The following is an 18,283-nucleotide window of genomic DNA, read 5'->3' as shown; positions in this document are numbered from 1 at the left end:
ATTCCACAGTAAAAGTTCACGTATGAGAACAAAATCATAAACAGATAAATTAGAAATATTAATACATTTTGTCAGACTTATGAGAGTATATCACCGGAATTACACAAATTTCCTTTTCAGACAAAGAATACAAATACCTATCTTTCATATTAAACATAACCTATGGTCTCAGGCTTAACATAAAACAGTGGAGCTCCTTATTCCCTCAGTGTGATACATGATATGTGCTCTTTAAACAAATCATCTGGTCTCTGCTCCTATACAGTCTTATACAGGGGCAGGGGGTTTGGGGATTTTGCAATGTCATCTGGGATTAAAAAGGGGCAGCACATCAGAGCCCGAGGCCACACCACCTGGAGCCCCTATACGATCCCTGGCGCTGCACCACTCAAAACCAGCTCCATTAGCTTACCGCTGAATAATTCCTGGTCAACCAAATGACACTGAGCTAACAAAGCCCTGCTTCAGAAAAGATTACAACTTCAACAGGAAACCCTTTGATTATGAGTTTGTTTGAAATGTTATCAATACCATGATCATTCCTGCGGATCAACAAAACCATCTCTAATCACCATACCTTGGCTGCACCTTCAGTTGTGCATCAATCTCCTGAAAAAAAGGGGGGAAAAAAAGACAAATCACGGTTGAGAATAGAGGAGTGACTTGTTTAACAAGAAGCACGTGCAATGACAAAGCGATTCCTTTCTCTACGCTGATCACCCACCTGCACACAGATTAGGTCAGATATTCACCTGAGCTGCCAACCTGTCATTCACACTCGATTAAAAAAAAGAGAAACACACACAGCGCACATTCATTCCTCTCCGCTACAAGCAGTACAGATAAAGTCCTCCTAAGAGTAGACAGAGAACAGGAGTTTATTTGTCCCTTTTACCAAAAGAAAAACAGACACACTGAAATTATCACTCAAATCAAACACAGCATATATACACTGTTAAGCAGCTATTATGACCGAATGGTGGAAGTAAAATTTGGTAAAAATATGGTAAAAAATGTAACCTTTGATGGGGTCGCAAGATAAAAGTCAATGTAATCTGCCATTTACTGATGAATAGATTATGAAATATATAAGTACCACCTTTGCATAAAGTTCTCAAGAATATCTATAGTTGCAGTGTATCTGATTGAAACAAAATCCTGAGCACCAGTACTTAAACATAAGAGATTACTACAGTAAACAAACCTCTATAAAACTATGCAACTCATGTCACACTTGCAGATATTACATGGAGTCATCATTTGCACTTTTGTTTAATACAAGAATTGTGATTAGCAGTTTTTAGTTTTTTGTACCACTGTATGGAAACAATTATTTCTCATATAGAAGAATTCCCCATAAAGTCCTGCAGCATTTCCAACATTTCCATCATTTGCACACAATTAAGATGTAGAGTTAACTAGAACAGTCAACCAACTACACAAAGAACTCTTCACATATAATGGTCATAATAACGATTTCATCTCTTACATTTGGTTTTGGAATTTAATTTATTGTTTGCCCCCTGATTGATAAGATATTTTCCTTGAAATGCTGATCCACCTCTACCTTTTGAGAGTTCTTCTAACGAAAGAGAGGGTTGGGATGTAAAGTTTCATCAATTTAGTCTCTGGCGCCCCTTTGTGGTGTCAATGTAGAAATGAATCAGTTCATTTTAAGTTCATAACAATAGATTATGCAATTCCTATCGAACACATTAACACAGCAAATGATTGGGGAAAAAACTATAGTAAAGTCAAATTTGAGTATAAAATCTTTTCACGAGTCCAGGCTTGACTGTTGACTTTTAAACTTGTACTTGAACGCAACTCGGGTGAAGTGAAATATTTCAGTGGGTGCAGTAATGCAGCTCTTGTGGTGGTAAGTCCCTGTTTCTAGGCTAAATATTCTGTGTGGAATAGTGCATAAATATTAGTGTATGTGTGGGGGAGACGGGAGGGCAGATCCGCACAGCTGGAAAGAACAAGTGGTCTGTAATCTCACATTTAAATAAAGTGTAACAATAGGTAAAACATTTACATTTAGTGCCCAATGTCCCTGTTGTAAAGTGAAAGCAGCTTAAACTGTACATACTGCAGGGACGTGGGTGTAGTCAGATAAGGGAATGATTATAGCCACGTTATCTGCTGAAAAAAAAATCTGGACACCGATTGCTACTTTATATTTAATTGTGCGCTTGTAAATGTCCTCCATAACGTCGTACATTAAGAACATGATGTCTCAGTATACAACAGAGACATAAGCAAGGGAGGGGCTGCTGTAAAACACACTGATAGAATGAATGCAAAGAGCCTAAAGAACACTTCCTGTTGATGCAAAAATTGCAGCAGCAACTGTCTGACACATCTGGATTGGAGAGGGGGGGAGGCCTGGCTGTAGTGTTAGCGAACTACTGAGGGGAATGGACAACGTTTAATGCTAACCTGCAAGACGGTGAGTTTGGTGGACTTCAGCTTTGGCATGGACTGATGACCGTAATGCGTTTGTAATGTCGGCGCGTCTGAGCTTTCACACTGTAAGTAATGGGCAAATAATTACCTGCGACTGTACGCTAGCAACTAACTGCTAGCTAGCTTTAGCCTCCACTCAGCACTGCTCGCTGAATGATAGTAGCAAAGCTAGCGCTCGTTGTTAGCATGAGCTAACTAGCATAGTAGCTATTTTATATGACAGCCGACATAGTTTGGAACCGCCGTCGACGTTGTTACTTAGCTGTTAAACCACAGAGGCTTGTCAAGCGTTTTTATAGTCAGGTAAAACGTGGCCAAACTGTTAACAAATACAAGAGTGAAGTATCTCTGAAAGTTACGCATTTTTTCTGTAATAAAGCTCGTTTCTAGGCTAGCTAATGTAGCTGGTTAGCTACTGCCTGTGTGCTGCTTGATAGTTGGGTGGTTTGGCCCTGTGAGTCGATGCAATTTTTTAACTAGCATTAACGTGACTGTAAGTTACTTTCGAAGTGAGAGATGTGGGGACAACGAGCAAAAACAGGCGAGTGTGATGGTCAAGCTGGCGCTAGCTTTAGCGTCTCCGCTGGGTAGAGACCACCCATCAATAACTACAGAATGGTTTGCATTAAAGTTTGAGACGCCGCACATTTGCTCCCCAGTGTATCGGCATTGTGTGCATGTCCGATGAAGCAGCTGTACATGTCCCAGTGTAGATGCACGATTAAGCTAACACGGTTAAATGTGACTCTTAATAGGTGAACGCATTAACATGTTGTGATAGTACGCCTTATTTTAACTCCACTGTTCGTGTACGAGGTGGCATCAGGGCCGTAAATGTTACATGTGTCTGAAACTAATCTGCACTATTTTTCTCAGCGTGTGTTTAAGCTAGAAAGCTAAAGATAACAGTGTACCGGTGCTCTTTGTAACAGTTGGTAAACCGTAAACTAATCATACGTGATGTTATGACAGGAAAGGACAAAGTGCAGGGACATGCATAGTATATTCAGGACACCTGGGTTTAGCTGGGTCACCAGGGGACTGTGTTGACTATTTCTGTGACATTAAATGACTCAGAAATTTTGCTTTTGCACATCTTAGAAACTCATCTGGAAGCCAACAACAACTGCATCTCACACCAAATTTAATATTTCAGTTAAAAGGCATGCCAGAACTGAGTGGAGCCAAACAAGTTACGCCTTTTGCGTGCGTTGGCATTATGGTTTTGCTCCCACCCAACCTTCCTTTTTTATAGTCCTGTTTCTATATGGGATAAGCAGTAAAAGTGCCTTGGTTTGAACCGCCAGCTGAAGTTATGATTGTGCAATACATGGCATGTAAGGCTAGATAATAGGTACATGAATTAAAATGCGGCAAAAACAGGAGTCTTGTGAAGTCTATAGTGATAACCTGGTCATTTAGAAAATTGTTGGGGTGTAAGTGTAGTGGTTGTTTGTAGTAATTTTGTTAGTAACAGTGACTGTACATGTCATGCAAATTTCCAAAATATTTTTCCCCTCTAATTTTAACAACCTTTTTTTCCCAGCAAATTTTGTGTTTTGCTCATTTAGTGATATTTTTCATGTAATTCTTGACATACATGCTACTACATTTATTGCTTTCTAAATCAGAAAGTAAAAAGTTGAACTCGTGAGTTTGGTCAAAATGCACTCAAGCATTTCCGTAAATTATTTATGTAATTTTGGAAAATGTAGAATACAGTATACTGATTCTACATGCAGACATTTCTGAGGATTTTTAGCAGCAAATGGTAGCTGCCTTGCTTGAATTCTTTCACACCTAAAGCAAAACCTGACCATTTGGTGATAATAAAATCTGTTTTAAAGACATTGCGTCAACTGCATCACTGCCAGCCGTAATTGCAACAGTGTAATCGCTGCAGTGTGGCTCTAGGTAAAAAGACAATGTAGTAGGATGATGTCCCAGCTAATTAGCGGTGGTCATTAAAAGCCCTGTTCACACTGTGAGTAAGGTGTGGAAAATTTGTCAGGGTTGACAGTTGACAGAATACAAGACAGTGGGTGTAGGAGAAGACCAGTTGTGGAGGGCAGTCAGAGTATTGTTGTTGCCAATAAACTAGATTTCCTTAATGTAGTTACTTTAATCAGAAATCCGTCAGTTTGTGGGTGTAGTGAATGCATACAATGAATACAGAACAATAATGTTTGGCTCTTCTTGTGAATGCCTTCCTTATCTGTTTTTCTATCAAAATTCCAAAATGCACCTATCTTATTGTTTTTTGGAGTCCTAGCCCTGAGTGGCCCAATGCCACAAACAAGAACTTGGCACACTTACTTCACTGTCTTGAGATATGTGTAGTATGGTATCACTATTAGTATTTATTTTCTGTTTAGTGTTTTTGTTGTTGTTTTTATGGCTACATTAGGTTTTTGGATGATATGTTGTTAACAAAGGATTAACACAATAAGGATGAACTGGAGTCATGGAAGGCTTCCTATTGTGATCATCTGATAAGCGTCTGAGTAGGCTGAAATGAAAGATGAGCATTTCTTGACTTCCAGTTATGTGCTGCTAAAAAATCAAATAAGAAAACACACCCAAAGGCTAAGCATGCAATATATTAGCTCTGCATACTGATCTCTCACTAAGCCCTAACATTTTTCAGAATGCAAGTTATTTTTATTTCAGCAAAGTTGTTCACATCTTACCCTCCCTGAGGTGCATCGCAATCTAGTCTATTTTTATGTATTTCTTTAGTATCTGTTTTAAATTGCTGTCCCAACCTTTGCTTGTTAAGCACTTCTGTCCTGCTTCTGGTCCACCCCAAAAGCTGTTTTTCAAAGTGGGTGAATGCTGCTGATGTTGAAGAAAGCATACAATGCTTGCCTGCTGACTTTGATTTTTTTTTAATAATGCTTTCACCCCCCATTGAAATGACAAAGTTTAAAAATCCCAGCTCTTGGTGACGTCTTTCCTCTACAATTATGCTGAGCTTTTGCTCAGCCAAACCATTACAATGTACTACTCAGCATCCTTTTTACCTGCCTGCATGAAGCAGCTGTATGAGATAGTTTTTTTTTTTTTTTTTTTTTTTTTTTAAACCAGACAAGGAACTTCAGCCACAGATGGAATTTTTGAGCTGAGTTTAAACATTTTTGGCTTTCCCATGTGAGCCAAGCATGTGACCCTCACTCAGCATGTGCATCTCAACTACTGAGCATGCATTCTTTGGCTGCCCTTCCACTTGGCTCCATCTAGTACGCATGCTGTTGGCAGCCATTACTGGTATGTTTTAGTGTATGTTGCATTTGAAGGCTAGTCCTGGAGGGAGTGAAATAAATGCACACCTCTTTGCGATTCTCTATGTTTTCCTACAACTTTCCCTCTCCTAAGCCAGGATGAGAACATATGGCTTTTTGGACAGGTGTCTTGGCAAGCTTTGGCAACTGGAGAAAGTGTTTACGTTCCCAAAGTGCTGACAGGGAGTCAATGCGCAGAAGATCATGCTGAATTGCCAGGGAGGGGCAGGAGGGGAGGAGGAGGAGGTGCAGAGGGAGAGATGGGAGAAGGGCAGATGGAGTGGGGGGAGAGGCGGGTTAAGCTGGAGAACTGACACAAATTATGGTTTGCAGGATGAAAGTATTTGCTTTTACAAACACAGAAATATACATTAGATACAGTACGGCTTTCTTTTAGGGTTGCCGTGTTCCAAAGTGTGGTTTAACTAGTTCTGCTGGGAGGGGAGGAACTTTGTTAATGTTTCATCACCCAGTTCAAGTCAGTATACTATTGTGTAAGGGTTCTATGCCATTATTAGTGTAGCGATGCCCTGCATGGAGGAATTTGATCTTTCATTTTGCCAAAATGCATTTTAGTGAAAGCTTGAATGTTATGCCAATAATGGAGTTAAAAACTTAAATGAGGGAGAGGCATTTGGCTGCTGTGCTCGTTGGGAGTGAGAGGGTCAAAAAGCATGATCACAACTGGGCATTTACAAAAGCAATGTCTTTCTATGTGCTCAAAAGGCTGTGCAAGACACTTTTCAGGAAGAGTTGGTGCATGCTCACCTTCCAAGCAGAACCAGATTTTCTTCTTTCTCTGCCAAATGTGGTATATATACCTTTATGGCTTTGCTCACATGACTGTTACACTTCACCACATTTAGTGTGGGTAGAACACTGGTACACTGTGTTCTGTTAGTTGCAATCATTTCATCTGCTTTTCCTGTGTTTCCTCCTTACTGTGAATAAGCATTAAACATGCCAAATAAGTGGTGAAATAAAAGATTAAACTATCTGGACCTGAAATTTAATATCTTAATTTCATCTTGAGATTACCTCATCTATTTTTTTCTCTCACTCCCTACAATAATCTTGTGTTTGTGGTGCCTCCCCAAGAAACAGTTTTTAGCACTCCCTTTACACTTTCTATATGTTGCTTGTTAGTGTTTTGCATAATTGCCCACCAGTCTCCGACATGCTCTGCTTCAACTTTCAGACAGATGGCCTTTTATTATCTTCACGCATTCTTTGATATGATGCAAAATTCACAGATGAATCAATGAATGCAAGAGGAACCCCAGACAGAAACGTTTATGCTAGCATGCTTCACAGTTGGTATGAAGTTCTTCTGATGAAAAGCTGTCTTTGATCTGTGCCAAACATGTCTACTGCTACTGTGGCCAAACATAGAGTTGTTTGGCCACGGCAACAGTAGTAGCAGTTGGCACACTTTGATTCATCTGTCCAGACTACACTATTCCAAAAGGCCCGGTCTTTGCCTATATGTAAATTGGCAAACTGTAGTATTTCTCTAATGTTATTTTTGGACAGCAAAAGCTTTTTCCTGGCACACCTCGCATGCAGGTCAAATTTGTACAATCTCTCTCTGATTGTTGACACATGCTCTTTGACAGCAACAGCTGCAAGAGTTACCTGCAGATTCTTTCATGAAAATTTACGGAGGTTTGACTTTTTCAATCAAACAGTTTCTTGAGCTGAATTTGTTGGGGGGGCTGATGCTGAAGATTGGCAATTGTTTCAAATCTATGCCAGCTGCAGATGATTGTGCCTACTGTAGAATGGTTTATTTCAAATAATTTGAAGATCTTTTTAAATCCCATGCCAGACTAAGCAACTACAAGCTTTTTCTGAAGGCATTATAGAACACTAGATCTTGTCATGATGACACCACATACTCTGATAACAAAGAGAACCCCAAAGACCCAAGATGTCTTAAGTTTTGAATAAGACAAATAGCACCTCTCCCTCCTTTAAGAAGGTTCTGATCACTGTCACCTTATCTGGAACCCCTGATAAATACAGGAGCGACCTTGAGTTTTCCATGTGACCAGTATATCTTTTTATTCAAATTACAATGACTACAAATGTCAATTGTCTATGTCATTTGTTTAGTTATATCACCTTTATCCGTAGCACTATTTCAAAAAGGATGAAATGTGAGCTTGCTTACATATGCAGTAAAAGTCAACTATTTCCATGGGACATACACAAGCAGTCAAAAGTTTCACAAAACCCCAATTTTTCTAGCTTTTAAAGGAAAATTATGCATGTTAGTGTCTCATTGTACTCTGAAATTAAAGCATATAACAAATAAACAAATGAAGGTTAAAAAAATCTATTTACAAACCAAAATGTATTCTAAACTTTTGATTCTTCAAAGTAGCCAGCTTTGGCAGATACAACAGCTGAACACATTCATGGCATTCTTTCCACAATGGAAAGCCAATATTCTTCAGAACGTTCTTCCTAACTCTGTTGTAGAAGTTTTCATACGTGTGGCACTTGTAGGTTGCGTTGCTTTCATTCTTCTGACCAGCTCATCCCAAACCAGCTCCATGGAGTTTAAGTCTGGAGACTGTGCTGGACACTGCATGTTTTCAAGCTCATCATCTTGTTCTTTTCCCTGAGGTAGGCATAGTTTGGACTTACGTTTTGGGTCGTTATCTTGCTGTAAGATGAAAACCTGACCAACTATTCTCATACCAGAGGGTGCTGCAGAATGCTGTGGTAGCTGTTTTGGTTCAGGGTTCCTCTCACTCTGTACAAGTCACCAACCCTGGATCCAGCAAAACAGCCCCAGACCATCACGCTTCCTCCTCCATGTTTGACAGCTGATGTCACACACTGAGGAACCATCCTTTCTCCTACTTGACAGCGTACAAAAATCCTTTGTGATGAGCCAAAGATGTCAATTTTTTATTCATCAGTCCATAATACCTTCTTCTAGTCTTCAGTAGTCCAGTGGCAGTGTTTCATGGCCCAGGCAAGCCATGTTTTTCTTATTCTGAAGTCTTCTCTTCATAGCTGAAACTGAGACTTCTTACTACGACCACTATTAAGCTGTTGTCCTGTGAGCTCCTATCACCAAGCTCTTGACTCTCACAAACTTGTCTTCTGATTCTGTTGTGTCTTTGGGTTTTCCAGACCTCTTCCTGTCAGAGTTTCCCCCAGATTCTGAGTGTCTTTTGATGGTGAAGAAAACTGGACTCACTGACACCTTGACTTTATTCGAAATTTCTCTGTAGGAAAGACCTACATTTTTAAGTGTTAAGATGGTTTGTCTCTCTTCTGTTGTCGCCTTTTCCTGCAGTACAATACTGTTCAAATAATGCTCTCGAGGGTATGGTGCCACAGTGTGTTTGAACACTACGTTTATGCAGACAGAGGGGGTTGTAAGTAATCAAGAAAAACTGGGACATCTGTAGGATTTGGTAGCACCAACTTTCAAGGCTTGATTAACCTCCGTTACTGCAGAACAGCTTAAAGTTGTTAACCCATTTCTTGTTCCCCGAAAAAGCCCTTTTTGTATAATTCTGAAATGTACTTTATTTTTCAGTTTTGGGTAACCTAACTTTTTTTTTTTTTTTTTTTATTTAATGCCTCTGGCAGTTCAGCACTTACCTTTGTACCATTTCAAGCTATTCATTCACTTGAACTACTTGAATTTTGAAAAAAAAAAACTGGAAAAATTGGGGCGTTCTAAAACTTTTGATCAGTAGTGTACTTAATTATTGTAAGCAAATCATGTTTGCTGTTGGCTGGGATAGGCTCCAGCCCCATGCGACCCTACAGAGGAATAAGCAGTGTATTGATAAGGGATGGATGTTTGCTATCTTCTGATTAAAAATATTCAACAAAATATTAATAAGGTTTTGGTTACAAGTTATGGCTTAGATTTTTCTGTTCTTTTTTCATCAAAATGAATAGACTAACAATGTCAGACTCCATAACAGCCTTGTCTAGGTTTAATCCTGGGAGAATTTAGGTGCCTTCTGGTTTAAGTTCAGTGATAGTCATTAGGAGTGATTGATTGAAATTAATCAAAGAAAAATTATTTTCAACATTTTTCAATGTGGTTTTCTACAACACTTGTGAAAGACAGAACAGTTACTGTACCATGCAATCAAAAGTCAGTTTGTTTCACCAAATATCAGGTCTGAAATTTATTTAAAATGTATGTTTGTTAGAAAAAGAAAAAAACAACTAGGCAGTACACTGCAAGGCTCAAATGTTCACTTATTTCCACCTCAAAAATGTGACAATTCAAGCACCTCAGACAATAGTCTTGTTGGAAGGGCGGTCCACGGAAACTCTTAAGCACTGCACCCAAGTTTTTCTTTGGCAGGAAAATTCCTGTATAATGTTTGGTATGTGCAATCTTCTCAATGCTTTCTTGAGGCCACTGCTGACAGTCATACCATGAGCAAACTACTATGAAACTGCTTTGCTGCTGCTATATTTCCGACAGTAAGACCTTGTTTATTATGTATAAACTGGTGGGGGAATTACAACTGGAGTGTGGTTGTGGATGCATTGTTGGATTTGAATATTTCCGTAAGGGGTAGCAGATTATAGAAGCTGACACCAATATCAGCATCTGATAATTCAGTCATTATTTTTTACATACACTTGCTTTAACAAACATTTGCACGAAGAATCCCATGCACGTAGGAATCAAAAGAAAATATATTTATCACGAGTTAAAGAAAGATATGTGATTTTCCATATTTAGCATTTGTGACCTTTTTGGCAAACTCAACATTTCTGCCTGAAATGTATCTGAAGCCTCGAAATTGCTTCAGTTTGTCATTGTAAATGGGAAACAAAATGAAAAGTTCACCGGGCACCATTGTGACACAAGCAAGGAATGACTGCAACTCTTGCAGAGCTGAAAGTAACTGTGAATGTAATATTACATCATGGCCTACACAAGTCTTATCTGAAACAATATATAAGATATATTGCCATAAATTTATACAACAATTAAACTGCAATCACAATTTTAATAGTGGATGTACTTAATTTGAAGAATGGTGTCTATATAATACAATATTTGTTTAAACTGTGAAATACTGCAGTCTCTGGGAAATGTAATGTTTCAAAACCTAATGTTTTGTTTTTTCTCCTCCCACCAGGCTGTCGACAAACTGGAGAAACATATCCAAGAAATGGACGACGGCAGCTACATCGAGTTTGATGTGCCGGAGTTCAGTAACAATGTTCTGACCCAACTCAATGAGTTGCGGCTGCAGGGGAAGCTGTGTGACATCATTGTTCACATTCAGGGCCAACCATTTCGAGCCCACAAGGCCGTGCTGGCAGCAAGTTCACCCTACTTTCGTGACCACTCAGCTCTCAGCACCATGAGTGGCCTTTCCATTTCAGTCATCAAAAGCCCTGAAGTGTTTGAGCAGCTTCTTGCTTTTTGCTACACAGGTCACATGTCCCTGCAGCTCAAGGATATTATCAGTTTCCTCACCGCTGCCAGCTTTCTGCAAATGCAGGCGATCATTGACAAGTGTACCCAAATCCTGGAGAACATCCATTCCAAAATCAGCCTCCCAGTTAGTGTCTGCAGCCCGGAGAAGGACAGCTTGCAGACCAGCCGCAATGGAGTCAATGACAGCAACCTGTTTATAAACCCTACCCAGATCTCCCCCCCTTACTACTCCCGGCAGAGTCAGGCAGGCCATGAAGCGCGTTTAGAGCTGGCAGGAAAAGCCCTGGGTCGAGTGCGACAGCAACAGGAGGAAGGCCAGTCGGACCGTGGCAGTAGTGACAGTGTGTCAGAGCATGATGCACCCATAGAGGGAGAAACAGAGCAAGTGGAACTGATTGGAAAAGATGGGCAAGTAACAGATGTGCATGTGAAGATTGAAAAGACCGACAGGCCCACTTACTCAGATAGTTCCTCAGCTGGTGATGATGGCTACCACACAGAGTTGGTGGATGGAGAGCAGGTGTTGGCTGTTAGTGTGGGTTCTTATGGTCCGGTCATCCAGTCTGCTACCTATTCTTACTCAGGGCTGTCCTCCCCGTGCTTTGTCAACCTTAGCAACTCCAGTCCTTCTCGCTCCATGCTCAGTGGCTTCAGAGGTGGGCGAGCCAGGGCCAAGCGCCCTCTGGCCATCCCGGCAGGAGTGCTGAGTCATGTCAAACCAGGCTCAGAAGATGGTGATTCAGTTGTGGGACCGACAGGGTTGGAGAACGATGTGCGAGAGCGTAGCCTGCGGAGCCAGTGGTACCCTTACAATGAGAGACTCATTTGCATCTACTGTGGAAAGACCTTCAATCAGAAAGGGAGCCTGGATCGTCACATGCGGCTGCATATGGGAATCACCCCATTTGTTTGTAAATTCTGTGGCAAGAAGTACACAAGGAAAGACCAGCTGGAGTACCACATCCGTGGCCACACGGACAACAAGCCCTTCCACTGTCAGATCTGTGGCAAATGCTTCCCATTTCAGGGCACCCTTAACCAGCACCTGAGGAAGAAGCACATGGGAGCATCAGAGGGCAGCAATCACATGGACTCTCCAGAGAGGACGGAGGGAAGCTCAGGTCAGAAGGACCAAGAGGATACATCTGAGGGGATGGCCTTTGAGGCACAATATGCAGAAGAGGCACCAGCCAATGATATGGAGGAGAGTTCTAAATGCAGTCCAGAGGAGGCTCAAGCATCGAGATGTGATTTTTAGGTCCTGCTTCAGGTTAAGGAAGCTTTAAGAAATGTTTATTTCAGCTCATTTTAAAGGACTCTCTTCTTTTTGAATTAACTCCCTCTACTATGGACATTTCTTCTGTCAAGGGTTTCTGTCAATTTTGTGAAAGTTCAATGCTAAATGCAGAAAGAAAATGGGTGCTTTATAGAAATTTGATTCTTTTGAGCAAAGGGAGTAACAACTTACTATTTTTGAGGAGGTCCCAATAATCAAGACCCCCTTATTGATTTCTCTTTTTATCTTTCCATGTTTTTTAAAACATATTTACAGAGTTATATAGGCATGTTGCAATAATTGATAATGTGAAAGCTCTGGTAAGATGCTTGTCATATCACCTTTTTACCTGACCTGTTTTTGCACATGTGGCCACAGGAGGTCACTTACTCACAAGGAATGATTTTTCTGCCAGTGCAAAGCTTCGTGTGACATATCCGTTCAATACCTCATAACACAACTACATACTCATAACAGACAGTATTTTAAATGAAACTCACCAGGTTCTACCTCATAGCCAAGAACCTACCAGGCACAGACGTGTTCACCGTTTATAATCCATTTTAGGTTGTATGTACAGTATCTTATTGCCAAACCCTGTAAAGAATATTCTTTTAACACAAAGCCTTGATACTTAGGGGAAATATTCCTTGCTGATTGTATGGATTAGGGACAAAGTCCTTGTCAAATGTTTCATGGTCAGCCAGGCTAAAATGATGATTAAGAAGGTGCTATGTTAGGAGTGCATTAAATTTGCTAGCTTACTTGTGTGCTTTTGGCAGTTTTGGAGAATAGAGTAAGAGAATGGCCCTGTTATTTTTCAAGATACAATTTTGCTGTCTTGTTATACTTGTTCTACAAAACACTTCAGGATTTTATCCCTCATCACTACTGGAGATCTCACTCTGTTGGCCTAGGCATGGTTTTAGATGCTGCCATCCATGTAATGGGTGAATTACGTCCATACAGTGAAGTCATTTGTATTCCTCTATACTCTCATGGCAGATTTATACAGAACTATTGTATATGTACTTGTTTTGTCCTAAGGTAGGCTTCCAATTCAGTACTCAGTGTCTAAGAGAGACAGGAGTATTCATTGTCAACTCAGCACAGCAGGAACAGCTCTGGATCTGTTCACATAAATCACTATAGTATACTAGTCTGAACAATATGCAAACAGAAAGAACAAAGGAATCTCAGCCATTGTGACATGGTTTTTCTTCCATTATTTGAAAGAGCTTTTGGTTTCTTTATGTTTTTTTTCCATCGTGTCCTGTCTTTTATGGTGGGGCAATTGATCTGTGATCACTGTTTTCTGCATTGTTTGGGGTCAAATGCAGATTTGGAACATGTTTTCCTCATATATCAATCCTATTTTATGACATTGTCATAGATGGGACATAGCTAGATTACAGTTAAGAGATAAATGTTTTAAGAGGTGGCTGGTGATCCAAAGTATTGATGCACTTTGCAGAGTTAGTGGGTGGTCTGGGTGCTGTCCCAGTGATAAAATGTGCTAATTTCTGTCTTGATTCTGATGCAGCAGGATCAGAGTAGTACGTGCATCACAGCAGTGATTCTTCCACTGAGTAAAAAAATGTTGTGAACTTTGATGAAACTCTGCAATCACATGAATACTATTGGCTATAAGTTATGCATAAACTGCATATTATCTATACTATTTGAATATGGGGATGAGGGATGGGGAGTTGTTAGAATAGAGAGACTTGGATTTATTTCCATGGTGACTTTAAAATCCATATCCATACAGTAAAAAGGCAGTTAGAATGCCTGATTGATTATACTGTCATAATTTGCTAATTTAAATCTCAGCTGGGTGGTTCCTTTTGTGCTATCCTGCTTTCTTACTTGCCATCCAGCTGTTTAATGCCTTTTTTGGAAAAGCACCTGCTATATGCTTTTAGTTTGTCCCATCTGGTCCATGCTGAATTTGTGTCAATGAATTGATTATTTTACAGTTTTCAATAATTTTCTACTTTGTGTGCTATTTGGTGGGAGAATATTGCGTTTTGTTGCTTACGTCTAATGTTGCGTCGAGTGCAGTCTTTTTTTTTTTTTTTTATTCCTCTGAATGTGCAGTTGTCGTCTTTACTCATTGACAGTTAAGATAGCAAACCAAAATTTGGGGAATTTAGCAAAAATCGGTATAGCTAGCTTTTTGTTATCTTTTGTGTACGAATGAATCACCAACATTTTTAGTCATCATCACCCACAGTCTGTCAGCCTATAAAGTACTTTTAGATGAATGTTTTTTTTACAAAATCAAGTTTATTTCTCTAAGCAGCTGACTTGTGCAGTTTTGTCAGCTGATCGGACCTCACCAAAATCAGTTTATGACTAATTTGAATCTCACTATAATAATTCTTGACCTTCATTTACGGAAAAAGAAGGAGATACATACCCTTTTGAAATATTGTGACGTTTTGTGAATACTGGATACAAACTCCTAAGATAATTTTGTGCCAAGCAACCACACCAAAGACTAATGGATGATTTTTAAAGGTAAATCTTGACTGTATTGCATAATTGAATGCTCATTATAAGAAAAATAGGTTGATAATTTAGTGTAGGACTAGTTCAGTGCTATTTGCAAGGAATGGATGTTTCCCAGCTTACAACAATCACTTGTGTAAAATTTGAACAATTTGCTAAGAAGACATTAGGTAGCAAAGTCGTAAGTAACGTCATATATTAAGCCATACAAAAGCTGACAATTTAAAAGTTGTGCAATAGGTATCATAATTGTTAAAAAGCCAATGTAAACAAAAGAGAGAATACTTCACTAAAAGTGGCATCTTAAACTTAGTGCCTTGCCACTAGCTTTATATTTTAGGTTCTGGCACTTAGGTTCCTGTGCCTCTTTAATTTTGAAATAAATTAAATGGAGAGATTATAATAAAATATGGCCACATCGTTTCGTGTAAAGTGGTGCCAAGAATGAATAGAAATTAGTTCATGTCATTCTTGTCCATTTTGTAGTATTCTCAGCTCGAGTCCTACCCCTAATTTTCACTTGTTCTCATTTGAATTGTTGTTTGTGGTCACAGGATGGGCAACTAATTGTAAGGTGTAACCGATTTTGTAGCAACTGATTTACAATCAAATGAAGCAGACATTACCTGCAAGCAGTTGCCCCGTATTCAGAGACTATACTGTATCCCTCCTCTCACGACTGAGGACAATCTAAGCAATGTACTGTAGTTTAGGAATTTCAGTGAAGGAGGGAGATGCACAAGAAACACAAATCTACTTCCTTTTTGTTCTCTTGGAACAACTGGCAGGGAAACAGCTGCCTGGATATGAAGCAGATCATAAACAGAATATTTGTGCAGAAGAAAAGCTTACCCTCAAATACCGTAGCTGAATTGCACATTGCTCAACCACAAAATTGTATAAAATTGCCAATAGATAATTTCTTAAACTTGAGTTTTTGTATTTGTGTCATGCACTTAGTTTTTTTTTTTTTTTTTTTTTTTTTTGGTTCAAAGTATGTACCAGTTCCATCCAGGAAGTCTAGTTTATCTCTGTAGTCACCTACAAGGGACTCGGCTATAATTGCCTCAATCACTTTGGTAGGGACCTTTTCCCCTTAAATGGTGCTTTTAGACTAGTCAGGGTTTTTTTTTCTTCCCAAATAAGTGAACAAAGTCCATGTATTCATTTTAGACGAATGGAGGGAAAATTGTTTAAATGCTTTTCATGAACTATAGTTACTTATGTGATAGTACACACCTACAGAACCAACTGAACTTGACACACACACACACTCGAATCGATTCTTTGTCCGCTCCTACTTCCACTCCTCTGGGAGGAACAGGAGATGCATTTTGGGCCACAAGTAATCAAAAGGAAGTGTTTACAAGGAAGGCTGTCAGACTACTTTTTGAAATTGCAGCTCGTCCTATTCCTTTTATAATAAACTCACTTCAGGTAGTTTACGAACACTGATAAGGCTTAGAAAAAATCGTAAGTCTTCCATAGCATTTCTGTCAGTTTCTGTCCACTGTGTATTATTAAAAAAAAAAAAAAAAAAAAGCAATAACCTTTTTAAAAGTGAAAGTGGTGTATTGGGATCATGAAGCCTATTGAAATATTGGCCTGTCATATATCAAACAAACCGAATGTCAGGGAGCTGTTGAATTGAAGTAGAACCAGGACAATTTGATATTGATTTTATTTTTTTATATGCTTTCTGAAACTTTGGACAGGTTGACTTTCTCTTCAAAAAAAATATATAAAAGTGAAAAAGTGGTGTTGCTTGCTGATGTTCTAAATCTCATGAAAATCCAGTGGTAGTAAACTGCAACACAAGAACTGAGCGCGTGGTTCAGTCATCAAACTCAGTGGCACTGTTCAGAGTTGCACCTCCAGCTGAGTCAAATAATGAAAGGGATTTTGGGCTTTATAGCCACTGTTTGGGAGCGGGCTATCTGTTGGCATGTTGAGGTTCAGTGATCTCCTTTGGCTCCTCAGGCACCGAGACTGTAGTTGTAGTTGTTCAGGATCAGAGGGGAAGTTTTCAGTCTAGATATTGTTTCCTTTTCCTTTTTTAACTCCCTAAACTCTGCACTATAATGTCTCTGGCTCATATGTATTTGGTGACAAGGCAAAAAAAAACAACAACAAAACCTTAGAACTCAGGGTATATAGTGTTAAAAGTGGTCTCATTGGACATACAACCTATGTCCATAGTATAATTGTGCACTTCTCTTCAGGTGGGGAAACAAGTCCTCAGTTAGTGGTTCCCAAACATTCTGCCTCAACGTCTCAATGTGCCCATATTTTCCACAGAGCTGAAGCTTGAGGCGCACTGGAGACCACGAACTGAAGCATAATGGCAGAAACAGTCCCAGCTCCTGCTTTGTCCACTCTACACACAACCTCACAACCCAACTGTGAACCTCAGAACTCTACTGTTTTGTACAACTATGAAGTAAATGAAGCTAGCTAGAGCTGATGTTGTATCTATTGCCATTTATGAATTTATTTTATAGCATGAAATAAAATATATTTATTCAAATTATATATTTTACTCATAATCATTCTGTGCTGCTTCATTTTGGTTCTTAAGCTTGTAAATTGCTTTTTTATTATATAAAAAATGTCAATAGAATAATGCGTTTGTAAAATAAAGACGCTGATTTGGCTCGGATTTGTCTTCTTTGTTTCTCACAAGTGGATTTACTGTTTATGTGTTTACATTTGCATGAAATGTCAAATGATCCAGATGAAAGCTTGTGGCTTAAAAGGAGAGAGAACAACGTTCAACAAAATGTAGTAAAAGGCGTACAGTCTCCAGAACAAAATATTTAATGACCAAGACTTTTGTATCTTAAAGATGTCATAGTACCATATTATCCCAATAGAGCATTTCACTCTCAAACTGCCAGCTTATTTGTTGTTCAAAGAGTTTCCAGAAGTAGAATAGGAGGCAAAACTGTAAGCCAGGGGTGTCAAAAATTCGACCCATGGGCCAAAACCGGCCCGCCAGGTGGTCCATTTTTGCCCGTGGGACGACTTTGCAAAGGGCAAAAATTACAGAGAAGACATTAACTGTAAATTGTAAATTTGCAAAACTGTAAATTTTAAATAATTTCTAGACCTTGACAAGTTGTTTTGATAATAATGTAAAATACTAGTGTTCAGTTCCAGATACCTGTGACTACATGTTTTGTGCCATTATAGATAAACTGTGATGTGGCAGTTGCAATGCACGTGTAAATGATAAACTGGGGCATAATACTGTTGAAACTGAAATTATTTTTCTTAAGAAATTTCAGGCTATGCATATTG

General features: G+C 39.3%; 1 protein-coding gene across 3 annotated transcripts; it reads left to right on the top strand.

The window, feature by feature from the left end:
* Positions 1-1,754: 1,754 nt before the first annotated feature.
* zbtb34 (zinc finger and BTB domain containing 34) lies at positions 1,755-17,642 on the top strand. Of its 3 annotated transcripts, none has more exons than XM_055011517.1 (2): positions 1,755-1,879; positions 10,889-17,642. In XM_055011517.1, exon 2 carries the CDS (start codon positions 10,922-10,924, stop codon positions 12,449-12,451), a length of 1,530 nt encoding a protein of 509 aa, XP_054867492.1. In that variant the 5' UTR covers positions 1,755-1,879; positions 10,889-10,921; the 3' UTR covers positions 12,452-17,642. The 3 variants fall into 3 exon arrangements, with proteins under 3 accessions (XP_054867492.1, XP_023152277.1, XP_035797884.1); XM_023296509.3 differs by lacking the exon at positions 1,755-1,879 and adding an exon at positions 2,306-2,452; XM_035941991.2 differs by lacking the exon at positions 1,755-1,879 and adding an exon at positions 2,375-2,534.
* The last annotated feature ends 641 nt before the right edge of the window (positions 17,643-18,283 follow it).

Source organism: Amphiprion ocellaris, chromosome 6 (assembly GCF_022539595.1).
Source record: "Amphiprion ocellaris isolate individual 3 ecotype Okinawa chromosome 6, ASM2253959v1, whole genome shotgun sequence".
NCBI classification, from domain to species: Eukaryota; Metazoa; Chordata; class Actinopteri; family Pomacentridae; genus Amphiprion; species Amphiprion ocellaris.
Note: the sequence above shows the minus strand (reverse complement) of the source record. Positions and strands in the feature narration are given on the sequence as shown.